Source organism: Pundamilia nyererei, unplaced genomic scaffold (assembly GCF_000239375.1).
Source record: "Pundamilia nyererei isolate P.nyererei 1_Seehausen unplaced genomic scaffold, PunNye1.0 scaffold00206, whole genome shotgun sequence".
In the NCBI taxonomy this organism is placed as follows: domain Eukaryota; kingdom Metazoa; phylum Chordata; class Actinopteri; order Cichliformes; family Cichlidae; genus Pundamilia; species Pundamilia nyererei.
Window position 1 is genome coordinate 611,506 of NW_005187607.1, and position 14,143 is coordinate 625,648.

Sequence of the window (14,143 nt, forward strand, 5' to 3'; positions counted from 1 at the left end):
TTTGTTTCATTTGGGATCCATTGTGGTGGTGGATAGAGCCAAAAATGTTAGAATTGTGTCGATGTCCCAATATTTATGGACCTGACTGTACATGCATCTGATCCATTTATTATCCAAACGTTCTGCTGATGCTGAGCTGCACTATAAGGACTAAAGAGTAGTGAAAGAACCAGTTAGTTACATGAACAGCTATAGAAAAAAAAATGCAGAAATGCATTTTTGCAAGGATCTTCTTTTCTGCATTTTAACCAATATTTTTGTGATATTTAAAGTTCACAGACTACACCCTAAAAGAACCCTAAGTGCCCCCTATAACATTTGCATGCACACTCATATGGAAGTATCGGGGGCAACTCAGGGTTCAACATCTTGCCCAAGGATACTTCATCAAGCAGAGCCGATGAGCTGGAGAGCAACACATTGCCCTTCTGATTAGCAGACAACCCGCTCTACCTCCTGAGCCACAGGAGCCTATCATGGAAACTGTATGGATACTGTAATGATGACTGGATGATGAACACTCCCCAAACTTATAGGAAAAAAAAGAGAAAACCAGACAAGGAAATAAAAATAAAATCGAATTCGATCAGCGCGACATTTGTCTGACAGGTTTGTAGAGGAAACATATCTCTGAGAGGAAACAAAAGAGACAAACTTTATGACTAAATGAAAAGGACAATAAACTTCAGCATTCATGCATTAAATCAGTGCCATACAGCTGCCTTATAGTAGCATGTGATGTCAGTATTTATTGTGATGAACACACAAGTTAAATATACACAAGTGATACTATGGGAGGGTGAGAAAGATGTGGGGGAGCGCAAAAGAAGAGCAAAAAGAGAATGATAACGGTACATCAGCAGAGTAAATACTCTGATAAATCACAGAGGAGACAGAGCTGTCGAATAAATTTATCCCAGCCCATTATTCCCTCTTGTATCTCCCACCACAGGAGGCATAAAGACTGTGTGTGAATGTGTGAGTGCCTCCACAAGAAAGAGTGATGATGAAGATGACCCTGGCACTGACGTATATAGCAACACAGGGGCACACGCACACGCACGACATCCGTGACACGACGCCACTAAACATTCCCTTGAAACACCATCACATACACACGACATCAGGTAATTGGGGCCCCTGGGCTCGGGTGCCAAGGGTGCGCATTTCTTGCAGAGAGGCAGATAAATCAAGTGTTAATAAGCCGGCAAGTGCAGAGTTTCTATTTACGACTGCTCTTTCTCCACAAGGCCAGTGTCACTAGCCCAAATGTGGTCTCTCATGCTGACAAACACCCCTATTCACATATGCACACACACCTACACACATACTCAGACGGTCCTCAGGCAGAGGACCCCAGCATACCCCTGCCCCCTGGATGTCAAGGGAGAATATAAAGCTTCTCCTGTAATGCAATATATTCAGCATTTTTCATCAGGTCATGCTTTTTCCTATTAAATCATAATGGAGAAAGGATCTCAGCTAAATCTACCTCTCTGACACGCACACATACAGAGTCGATGTCAGCGATGTCAGGCTAGAGTGGTAGCTAGACCTCAGTATGGCAGCACAGTAGAGGACAGTATTGATTCATCCAGCGAAAAGTCACCTTCTTCCTCACCCCACCCCAGCAGCCGCCTCGAGGGCCCCGGTCATTCCACTCAGCCAATTTGTATGGCTGTTGTTATTATTAGTGTTTCTCTGGTATAGCGCTTTGGTCTAGGGGCACGGACACACCGCTTTATGATGCCGCGCCTAATAAACATCATTGTGATTTTCCCAGGCTAGTAATTAAGTGTGGGGCTAATTTGTCATAGTTAGTTAGTGTGGCGCGATGCCAGAAGAGGGCTGCCTGGGAGGGGTACGGTGGCTGAGAAGGCCAGGAGCTTAACACAGACTTTTCATATAGAGCCAAAGCTGCATAACGACATTGACACTGGACTGGGCATGACAGAGGGCATGCAGGCCCTGACGTGAACATTTCTGTGTACATGATTACAATAGATTTTTATGATTATGGGGGTATTTGAGAGCAAAAGCTTAGAATTTCAATGTGATTCAGTGTTTTCTGTTTTGTTTGACTTTTTTCTTTTAAGCACATCTTAAAATGTGTCTGTGTGTAGACACGGTTGTGTATATATCTGTACAAAACTGTCTCAAGGCTAAAGGGAACAAGAAAAGTGGAAAACAATTGGCAAGGCAAATCAGAATGGAGAAATGTATTTAGATTAGGCTATACATGCAGCTGAATCACTGTTTACAGACATTATAGTAAAAAACACATTAAGCCCAAAGAGAGAGGGTGAAAAAAGAAATGCTGCTCATATAACCGAGTTAATCATTTTGCCTCAGAGGTATTGTATATCTGCAAAAAGATCTCATTTGAATGTGTTTATAGTCCCACTGCTTATAAAAGAAATCATGACAAATTAATAGGGACGGTAATAAAGGTTCTGTAGTGCAGGGATTCAGGTACTGCCCCATGACTGCGAACTATCCATGCCCCCCCCCCCAAAAAAAAAAGGATTAGCAGTGGACAGTTTTCAAAATAACAGAAATCACATTATTGGCATACAAGCTATGACTCTATCAAAAGTTAGTATGTGTAACAGTTTTTGTACTGCTCTCTAATGGAGTCCATGTAATTGCAGGAAACAAATGTAAGGGGAAACAAACCTGAAACTCATTAGAGCAAATGTTATCCATCATACTCTCACTCTCTACTGCATTCAGAATTTATCTTAAAATTATTTTGTACATTTAATGGCCCTCTGAGGTTTTGGCCCATTATAGAAAGATTTGGTTTAGGGCCAGCCTTTTACATTTTAAATGGAGTACATTAAGCTCCTTTCCAGTGTTTATATTTTTATTCCAGGGCTGTACTAGATTTGCATTATTCACATTTTTAACTAATCCTTACTTATTAATTATAAGGCCTTGGTTCAGCCCCTCTGTCTGAAACTAGCCATTTTAGCTCCTCTCACTTAAAAGCCGCCCGCCCTTTAAACCAACTTTCTTCAGACTGGCTGCCCCGTGCAAACCGAAGGGTCAAACAGCAGGGGAGTGAAACTGCTGTGCTCAAAGCTGGAATCGTGTACCTAAGACCATATTAAAGATATTGCCTCCATATGACATCATAAAAGCCCACGAGTTGAAAAAGTCTTTCTAAAATGAGGGTTGAGCCTTTCTCCATCTCCAAGCATCCACCATCGGAGCAGTGCAATTAATTTAAGCTCTAACACAGTCAAAATCTGACAGACCAGCTTCTTTAGAGTTTAGTTTAGTTTAGTCCTGTGGAATTAAGTTGTACTTTTTAAAAAAGTTGCATCTGTTTTCATAGTTCCTGTATTTAATGGTAATGTATTGCATGCCTAAAGCAAAGAGGCTTACTGTAATTCAGTTTTACCATCCATCCTCACACACTCACCGACTCATTGAGAATCTGCAGCAGCTAGAATGCAAATTGTGTCTGATTCAAATAAGTTATGAGAGATAGATCATGGAATCGTAATTCTATTAACATTTAACGGCCACAGTCAATTCTGCACACCATTCAATGAAGCCTATGTGTAAGTTAAATAAGGAAGATCTGTAATCAGTCATCTGTCTGCTTTCCTGGATGTTATTTTGCTTTTCTGTTCTCTACATTCCTACTGTTTTCCCAGGCTGTCAGTTTCAATACTGTCATCAGTATTTTAGTCTAATCATCTTCTTGCCTGCTTTCTTTGGGCCAATCAGCCTCACCGTGCACAATTTAAATCTGTGCTCTCTGTCATTCTCGCTTACGGACTCTCATTGGTGCAAAACACCTCATCCCCATCTCCACCTCACAGACACCTCAGTCGTAACGACATCCAAGCCTCAGTCTCCATCTTCACCACCAGTGTCTAGACTTCGGGTCCTGCCTAAACCCCGTCACCAGTGGGATTCTGTTCTTCCATGTTGAGTCATCGGAGTCTAATCACCAAATACATTAATTTCTCTATCTCAATAAATCATGTTCAGTTCTTTCAAATGATCTCTCAATCTTGAATTCATATATGTGTATGATGTAGTACAGTTGTATGTTAACCATATCGTAATATAAATTCAGGCCCATGTTGTACACAGTGTTGGCATAAGCATGTGATTAACTAGGCCTATAGAAATTGAGCTAGAGATCCAAGTGATGGACAACCCAGGATTCGTTCAGTTCTGAAATGATAATCACATCAAATAAAATAGAACATTAATCTTGACGTCATGGACAATTTAGGATCTCTACACCGTCAGACACACCATCGTGTCAACTTTGTTTTCACAGATGCACAGTATGTCGATGATGTGGACACACTCAGTCAGTACCAAGTCAATGAACAGCTCTCCTCTTCCAAGCTCTTCTGTTATCGCATATCACCATGCAGATCTGAAAATGTTAGCTGTGCCCACCAGCTTTTCATCTACAAAAGATTGCCTGATTAGACTCTATCAAGTTGTTGTAAGAAAGCTCTGATGCGTCACCGCAACTGAGAATCTGATCTGTCTCTGATTGCTTTCGGTGACATACACAATTACGCAGCTGCTTCCCGTGATTAAACAAACTCTCCTGTTTCTAGGCCATTTCCTTCTTGTCCTCTTCTTCATCCTTTGCTTTTGTTTGCATTCATCCACCTGTCCACTCCCTCTCACTTGCGTGGTTTAAATCACAAAAATCAGCTATGAATTCTGTAATCCCTCATCTATTTACCGTGCAGACAAAAGCACAATAGTTTACAAATACACCTATGATATTTGCAAAGCCACATTTCCACAGAAACAGGAATTAAACAATGTTGAACATCTCAACTGCTCATAATTAATGGAATCTTTATTCACATTTGTAATAAATATAACTAAACTTGCAAGGTAACTTGCTAAGTGATATTGAAGCTCACAGAACTGAGCTTCCAATTTTTAATAAAACTCTCTGAGCAGTGCTGCTTTTTAGCAGTCACGTTCAGACCAGGTTCAGTGCTCACCCTGAGTGGTTGAAGTGGCCTTCACACTGTTTACATCAGTCTTTATTTTAATTTTTGTTGTTATGTATGGTAGTAACTTCCAGTATCACTAAAATACGTGCGTTAGATACGTATCCAGCATGGAATCGTCTCCCCTGCTTGGGGATGGGAGGAGTTACTGTTCCAGCTTGAGGACTTCAAGTATCAGCTAATGCTAATATATTGCTAATGAGTGGAGTGAGGGGTGTAGTGGATGAACTAGCAAACAGATTGGTCCAGCATCTTTAGTGATAAAGCCACTGTACTGACCTGCTGTAATGAAGAGAGGCATGGGTGTGAAGGCAAAGATTTATAATTACTGGTCAATCTTCATTCCTACCCTACTAGTGACTACAAGAATAAGATCAAGGATTGAGTGGTGGCAATTAGCTTCCTCTGAAGGGTGTCTGAGCTTAGCCTTAGAGCTGGGAAAAGAACTCAGTCACCAAGAAAGTGCTAAGAGTAACACACAGGTGTCTTGCATCAAAAGGAATGAGTTGAGGTGGCTCAAGGTACTCCACCTCGCTGAGGTATTTCATTCATTTTATACTGGGAGGAGAACCCGGAGCCTGACCCAGGACACACTGGATATATTATGTGCCTCGGGTAGCTTGGGAATAAGAGAGAGCTCTGTGCTTCTCTGCTTAGACTGCTGCCCCCTGACCCAGACCCAGATAAGTGGTAGAAAATGGATGAGTTGATGGTGCATCTGCAAAAGCAGAATCCACTCCATAATGGAATATATAAACCCCCATGAAATTAGCAGAATCTTGTAACTGTAACTGATTTTATGAGTGTTTAAGTTGAGAGAAATCATAGACAGAGGAAGAGCATAATACACTGTAATGCTACCAATAGGTCCAAGTTGGTGTGCTTGTGAATGTAACTCATGAACCACATGACTGAATGTCAGAAATCAGCTACAGTTGGATTCCTTCAATAAAACCATCTTCAACATGTCCCATAACACCTATTTCTGCCACATTACGTTTTATGGCAAATTCGATTTTATGTCCAAATTAAAACAGAAATTCTCAGTATTCAGTAAATCTACACAAATGAGCTTCAGACCAAGCCGTATAGAAGTTACCACATTCCTTATTGAAAGCATTTGTCACAAAAATAACTTGTCAAATAAATTGCAATGGTTGCCACGGCCACTGAAGTGTTTTTTCTTTTCTTTTCTTTTTTATAGGTTTTAAAAAAACACATCTAGAAACACAAGTGCACTTAGAGTGTGTCTGTGTCTCAGTCTCTTCCTTGCACTTTCTTTATCCTCTGGCCACATTTCTCGTCAGCTAATTTACCCTCTTCTTCATTTTGCCACCCCCTTTTTTGCTCTTTCGATCCTCTCCTCACTCAATCATCTTCTCACACCCTGCTTTTCATTTTCATCTTCTTTCATCCTCTTCCTATTATGTGTCACTTCATTTGTCTTCAAACCACTCTTTTCCTGCTTTCCACATTCATAACACCTTTTTCCCTCTCTCAGACTTACCTCACAGACTTAGCGCCTGATTTCACTACTCTCACTTAACCTCTACATCCTCCCCCAGCTTTACATGTCCTCTACCTTCTTGCTCTTTTCACCTTTCCTTTTGACCCAGTCACCCACTTTGTGAGGTCTTTATGTGGGAGTTGACCAAGTTTACTGATGGATACTTTTGGATGTGATTTTTTTTCTGTAATTATGCTGACTATAAACCATTAAGGCACTGAGGTCACAGGAGTAATATTGTCCTCATGTGGACATAAAGAACCATAAATGTTCCTATAATTTCTTCAGACTTCAGATTGTTATTTTCCAGACAGGCCTTGTCCTTCTCCTGCTCTTAATCCTTATGTGCTTTACAACCTCTCCCTAAAAATGGAAGGAAAAGGAAAGTATTACAACATGTCAAATGTAGAGAGCATGTCAAATGTTTGTAGTCTGATTTGTAGTCTGTTTGTATTTTAATATACTTAATTTGAACTTTGCACTCACTTTAAGAGGCACATTTACCAATTTGCTGCACAGTGTTGGGAACTATGCAGTTTTAAGGCAGTTTTTTTCTTTTCAGCTGCTTAAACTCCTTTGTCTTATTTTTTTTGATAATTAGACAGACACAGACTTTAGCACCATGACTTTTTAAACGTTTTGTCACTGTAACACAGACAGAATGTTGTTTTGGTCTTGCTGACCAAAGACTTTCTCTCGATGGCAGAACACTTAAAGACTGATATATATTGTTCAATACTTATGATGCATGTATTTCTATTTTTAAAATGTGTTTGGCCTTCCCCTACTTTTTCTAGCCTAACAAATGCAGCATTCATGATTTCAATTTTTAATTTATCAGACCACTTGACAGTCTTTTTCATCTTGCCTCAGTTCATCTTTAACAAGCTCATGCTTTATCATGCTTTAAAGAAGCACAGAGCAGGCAGTGATTATTTGCTTCTGTGTGTGTCTGTGTTTGTGTGACTCAAAGACTTTTAACTTGTACTGAGCTGTGAGTACTGACAATGGCCCATACAGTAGTATGCACTGCAAAAACTATTTTGGGGACTGCTGGCTGAGATTATGGCAATTTAATATCCGTTTGTGTGTGAATCATTTGAATTTATTATGTACTATAATATATATAATATAATAAATGTACTATACATGATGAAATTTCCAAATTCTAATCCTTCTCATTTTATATTGAGAAACATTATCTGTGAATGGTTAGGCTCCTTGTTCAAGCAGTCTTTTACAGAATTCCTGCCTCATATTTACTAGTGAAAAACTTTTGGGACAGAAAACCTTCCTTCCAGTCTTTTTCAAAATTGTTGTTCCAAATTTAAAAGAAGTGTTCATTAAAAACAAATCCATATTTTTTTGTTATTTTTCATAACATTTTCAATGAAAAATAACCTTTAAATTATCTTTTTGTATTTAAACGAAAAGCTTTACATTATTTGTAAATCATTGTGTTCTTCTTTTATTTAAATTTGATACATTTCTCTGAGTTTTGTAATTTTCCAAGATTCTCCAGTGCCTGTGTGTGAGTTACAAAGACTTATGGGAGTGCATATATCAGATTAGCTTCACTAAATCATTTACTAAATATTGAAAAGGCTAAGCCTGACAGGAAATTATCATAGGCCTATATAGTTTCTCCATTTCCCTCCCACATGTCTACACTATTTAAATGTATTTATGCCATTGTGCATGTGTATGTGTGAGTCTGTGTGCGCGTTTTCGCAAAGCAGCTCCTCATAAGCACAACAAATCATACACTAACTTCACTGGCACAAGGCATTTACCAAAACGGCCATCAGCATTTTAATGACAAAGTCTAATCTATTTATGGCCAGAGTAAATTATTACAGCGGACTCTTGATATTCCCCACAACACACAGAAATTTACATGGCTCGCTCAATTCTGCTGATGGCAACTCTATGCTAATGGTGTTGGAATTTTCTGTGCACCTTTCCAAACAAGCCCATCACACTGAGGTTTAGGTGGATGAGTCAGGGGAAGCATATGTGCAAAAGCATGTATGCATATCACTGCCGCTTGCAACTTTTCATATTCTTAAGAAGGTATGGTTATCTTTCAACTTGAATGCATACGCTGACCGTGTGCACTCTTTCAACTTTGTCAAAAGCCTCTGCAGTTTTTCCATTGCTGACTTTGAGATAATTGCCAGTCTTAATCAACGTGCCTTGCAGATTAACCCAATTTCTCTTCAGGTGTCCTATTGTAGGTCTTCTCTGTGTATGCCATACGGTAAACACTGGACACATGTTCTTTGGTTCAAAAAAAGCAGCATAACTTATGTGCAGAAGAAAGCAAATACTAAGGGCCCTTCTATTTAAAGGCTCCACAAATGTAACACTTGGTTTCACAGTGCATCGCCTTAGTTGAGGAATTTCTTGTAATTACTGAGTATTCTTGTACTACAAGTGCAGAGATATCAGTTTTACATGATTTAGATGATAGATTTTGAAAGGAATCTTCATGTAACCATGACAAAAAGACCAAGTATTACTGTCCTTTTCACTAAATTGAAGCAATAGTGTGGAAGTATAAGAATAGATACATTACCTAGTCCCTAGATCCCTTCTCAATATTCTAACCACCAACTATTCCACCACCATCACATTATCTTTAAGGAAATTGTATTTTAAATGTAAGAAATCCCCTTACTTTGCTTCAGCGAGTATCTACAAATGCACATTTTTTTGGATTCAGTTTGAGAAACTAAATTGAGGATTAGGCCAAATCATTTTAGATAACTTTTCCAGGGCATTTATTTAGCAATTGGAACCAATGATATATCTAAATATTTGGTCAAACATATTGTTTGCATGAGTGGTTTCAATTTTCTAAGATATTTTTAAAAAACAAAACAAAAACAAACAAAAAATGTATTTAACATCCATAACCCTTTAAAACCGGTCGGGACGGGCACGCTCCGTTTTGCGTAGCTATTTTTAAATCGGTGTAGAACCGGAACCAGGTAAGCTAGCACAATAATTTTTTTTGCATATGAAACCGGAGGAGTTGTACTTACATCTTATGCCATCAGCTTGTCCTGGGTCACAGTTTCCTTCCACATATGGCTTTGCAAAAACAGCATAAAAAGCACATGTTGGAATAGACATCAGTGCGAGCTATCGTGTGTCCACCATTACCTGGCCGAAACCGGACGTGACGTCATTTTCGCGGAAAATGTATTTTTTTATTTTTTTTATTTTTTTTTACCTTTGGGGCCTTATAAGCCTGTACTGGTGTTTTTAAAAAGTCATGTTTGACTTCATGCCTTTCTGAATAGTTTCTGGGATGCTTAGAACTCAAATTGCACTGCTGGAAATAGTTTATTTTGATGCACATGCTGTCTTTTTTGCAAATTTGCATTATAATATTTATTTTCGTTTTTCCTTCAGGACATAAAAATTGGTGTATCTCAAAAATAAAACTATGAAGACACTCAAAATAAATTTCCTGTTGTTAGAAACTATTTTGTGCAACTTTTTTGTATTTACAGTTTTGACGGACAAACCTCTTAAATTTCTCTAACTATAAATATATGTAAAAAAACAAAACAAAAACGATTTTCAGTTTTTTTTTAGTTTATTGCACTTTGTTGCAATTTATGTAATTATTATAGACTTGATGCATACATATTATTAAAATTTGGGCTATAACAGTTATATTGATGTATAGCAACTTAAAATGCTCCCAAAAATTACACTATAGCATGTAAAAATATAAAGATAACTCTGGTGGACTTGGTTCTATGGTAGGTCTTAAAGGGTTAAACCTATTCAGCATTACAGTAAAATATAGATTTCAAACTTTCTTTTTAAAAATATTAAAAAACGATGCAAGAATAATCTAAGAATAATCTTAGGCAGTGTGTGGGCTATCGCTTTGTGCAATTGTGCTCATGAATCATCTTGCATCACTTCTATTCTTGCTGAGGTGTGAAAAGAAGATATTACACCTTCTGGTATGCAAGTATGAAAATGATGAAAATGTCTACTCTCCTTTTACTCACAGTTCTAGATACTTAAAAGTCATACAAACAGTATAAAGATCATAAAATTAAAACCTTTAAAGCAATCTTTAATAATTAGAAAAAAAACCAAACCCAAGCAAAACAAAACAGCAATCATTTTGGCTAAACTTAACCAGGAATCAGACAATCAAACACTGTATGTGACACTAATACAAGAACAAACCTGTTGAATCCCAGAGCAGTCTGTTGTATTCTTTGGCATCTGGGGAAACAGTTTATGTACATACGATGTTGAGTACACTTTTTTCCAGTGGGTCTAAACAGGCTTGTCCAACAGTGGCAAGCACAGAGGGAGAACCAACATTATGAAAACACTACTCCATTCCCCAGCATTGGTCATATGCCTCAAGTAAACCTGAGGTTTATTACTTTCATCCGGTAGTACTGATCTGCTTATATGAGCTTATGAGCTTATATCCGAAAAACAAAGTTGGAAAGATTTGTCCATTCATTACTTGGTGTTACTGATAACATGACACCTGCTGCATCCGTGGGTTGGATGGGACACTGTGGTATTAAAACTACAACTACCAATGTAATCAATAACCATGTTTGCCATTAAAATAAATGACACAGACTATTGACTCGCTGACCAAACTCTAGTTTCTGTCAAGGAGATAGTGGTAAAATACATCATCACTCTGCTTATCAGTGGCCGAGGGCCATAAATCTACCTTTTCCCTTGAGCATTTTAAATAGCTACAGCTGTGTACGTTAGTGTTGAAATAGGTCTTGTGCACAGCCCAGGGACCTGCCACAACTATGTGCTAAACTGGGCATCTTAATGAAATAAAAAGGCTGCGTGTAACATTGAGGTGCCGGTAAAGGATAGAGTTGTCCCCAGTGACACAGAATAATGCATTTAATGTGTTTTGGCTCTATGAGAAAATGTATTTCTCCCAGCCTCCCTTAGCAGCGGCAGAAAGGAGGGAAGGAGAGAAAGAAAGAGGAGAGAACAAAGAAGCAAAAAAACAAGCATGCTTGTATAAAGGAAACCGGAGGGAGAGAAGGAGGGGAACGAAACAACCATCAAGACAAAACAGGGTGAGGAAAATAGTCAAGGGAGGAGGCAGAAAACAGAAAACACAGTGTTTGCAAATCAAAAATTAAAAGCATAAGCATGCTATACACCAGAGGATGTCCCAAAGATATAATGGGCCTTTCAGCCCCTTTATTTGGGGAAAACAGGTAAATACAATAACAACTTGAACCTCTGCCATCATTTACAGCAGTGTTTGAGGGTGCAAACCTACAAATATTAGAAGGACAATTACCTTACTGTCATAACGCCAGGCCTGTCTCACTTTACTAACTGCATCAAAAAGCAACAAATGATCAAAGTATTGAATATTAACTTTCACAAGGCCATTCTCACAAATCTCTAACAAGGCCCCAGTAACACAATAAACTAATGACTGTTCTAAAGCTGTGTACTCAGAACAAACTTTCTTGATCACAGCTCCACAGTACATAATCATTCTGATTGGCATATTGGAATATATAATTTTTCAGATTTTGTTCTGTGGCAAAATCTCAAAGCTCAAAGATGGAGTGAGAAACTCTGTGAGGAACAGTCGTAACCAATGATTTTGCCCCATGTTAAATTATTTTACCTTCTATTAATGAAATGCCATCAAACTGTGAGCGGAGGTTTCTCTGAAATACGACTCACGTTCAATCACATACAGTATTCAGTATTGAAGATTTGCAAATTATAATAGGAATAACCTTAAACTAATGAAAATCCTTTCCTGGAAAAAACACTGTCGGTGACATTTGCATAAGGGTTGAAAGAAAAGAGCCATGACGAGTAGACAAACAAAAAGCTGTTTCTATTACAACGTAAACACATTTCCAGAGCTAATTTTGTTCTTTCCTGCCTTTGCTGGCATATCGATACATGTTTGGTACATTACTTCTACCGTTAAGTAGGATAAGATGGCAAGAAGCCATTGGCAGCCACTAGCACAGAGTCATGTGGATTTATCAACAGCAAACCAGTCATACAAGTATTGCGCTATAATGCTGGTAGAGGTCACGGAGTACCTTTAAAAACAGGGGATGATCTCCTCACAGTTCCATAAATACCTTTTAAATGAACAAATCCTCTGGGCGTCAAAAGTTATGAAAACAAACATGAAATATTCTTGTCTTACGGCGATTATACTTCTGCCAAAAACTAATTAGTTTTTTACTTACTCATAGTCTAAAACTGAAAAATTTCACAAAAATCAGGTTAATCTTTGAGTTATTGAGTTAACACAAGTAGCATGATACTGGGGAGAACCAATACATTTCTAACCACATAAAGCCGCACAGAGGAGGTGATTAATTTGTTGCTAATTAGATTATCACTGCAGATTTCATTTATATGTATAATCTTACGCATACACAGAGTCCTGCACAATGTATTTGGGAACAACTTGAGGTGTAAAGTAGTGTGAAAATACCAAGAAGTTTTCATGTTATCATAAACTTTTTCTGCTGATATGATTAGGTATATTAGGAAAGATTAAATTTATCTTAGTTATCTTTATGTATTTTTTTAACCAGCAAAGCAGAATCCTACATTTTATAGGACTTGTGCTTAAGTAACACACTCAATGAAAATAATAGTACTCACCACCCTGATCAGTGCTGACGGTGATGATGGCCACCTGTCGAGGGAACGAGCTCATGTCTGACACACCATTAAGCGACTCGATCTCAAAGGTGTAGTTGGCGTGTGCGGAAAAATCCACGACAGTGACAGTGGCGTTGGTCAGGCCTAACGGTCCTGGCAAGAAGCGAAGCTCATCTTCACACAGCTGGCAGTGGTCGGGCTCTGGGCCGCAACGTTTACACTGGACGTTGTAGGTTAGGTCCCTGCGACCTCCTGTGTCGCTAGGGGGCGACCACTCCAGCAGCAGGCAGGTGTCGTTCAGGTTAAACATCAGATTTCGTGGACGGGATGGAGGGCCTACAAAAGAGCAAAAACTGATAAACTGATAAAAGAATTTAAAATTATATTTCAAATGAAACATGGGTAGCACTTTGTAATATTGTTACAGCTCAGTAATATTGTTGTAAGAGTAGCATAATAATGTGGAAACAAGCAGGAATTTAACCACAGTTGTTTCCTGGTGATCCTCACATAACTTAAAGTTTGGAATTAGAGTTAGAGGGGATTTTGCACCTTGCAGGCCTGATTCCTGGTTATTACAAAGAAAGTTATCTGTGTAGGTTCCTACTCATCCAGGTCATGGAAAGAAACGTGACTGGACTTCTTAAAGAAGACAACTTAAAGAAGTCTAGTCAATTTCTTTCCAAACTTCTTAGACTACAATAAAGTTCTTCAGGTTTTTACAGTTAATAATCCACAGCATCAAAATAGGATTTATATTGTTACCGTTTAACAGAGAGGAATGCTGAAGGCATAGGGTTGGATTAATTATAGCATTATATTATAGCATTAAAGCATCAGCTAAGATTACCTTATTGTCAAGTGGATACTACCATAAGTCAGTATATAAAAATGTAAATACATAAATATTACTATCATATTACCAGGTGTTTATAACAATATATATATATAT

At 38.3% G+C, this 14,143-nt stretch overlaps 1 protein-coding gene across 1 annotated transcript in view; it reads right to left on the reverse strand.

The window, feature by feature from the left end:
• Window positions 1–14,143, reverse strand: part of LOC102207363 (eph receptor A6) — a 173,936-nt gene that overhangs the window by 68,884 nt on the left and 90,909 nt on the right. The window contains exon 5 of the mRNA XM_005747850.1: window positions 13,192–13,527. Within this exon, the coding sequence (XP_005747907.1) occupies window positions 13,192–13,527 (336 nt within the window). The remainder of the gene's footprint in view (window positions 1–13,191; window positions 13,528–14,143) is intronic.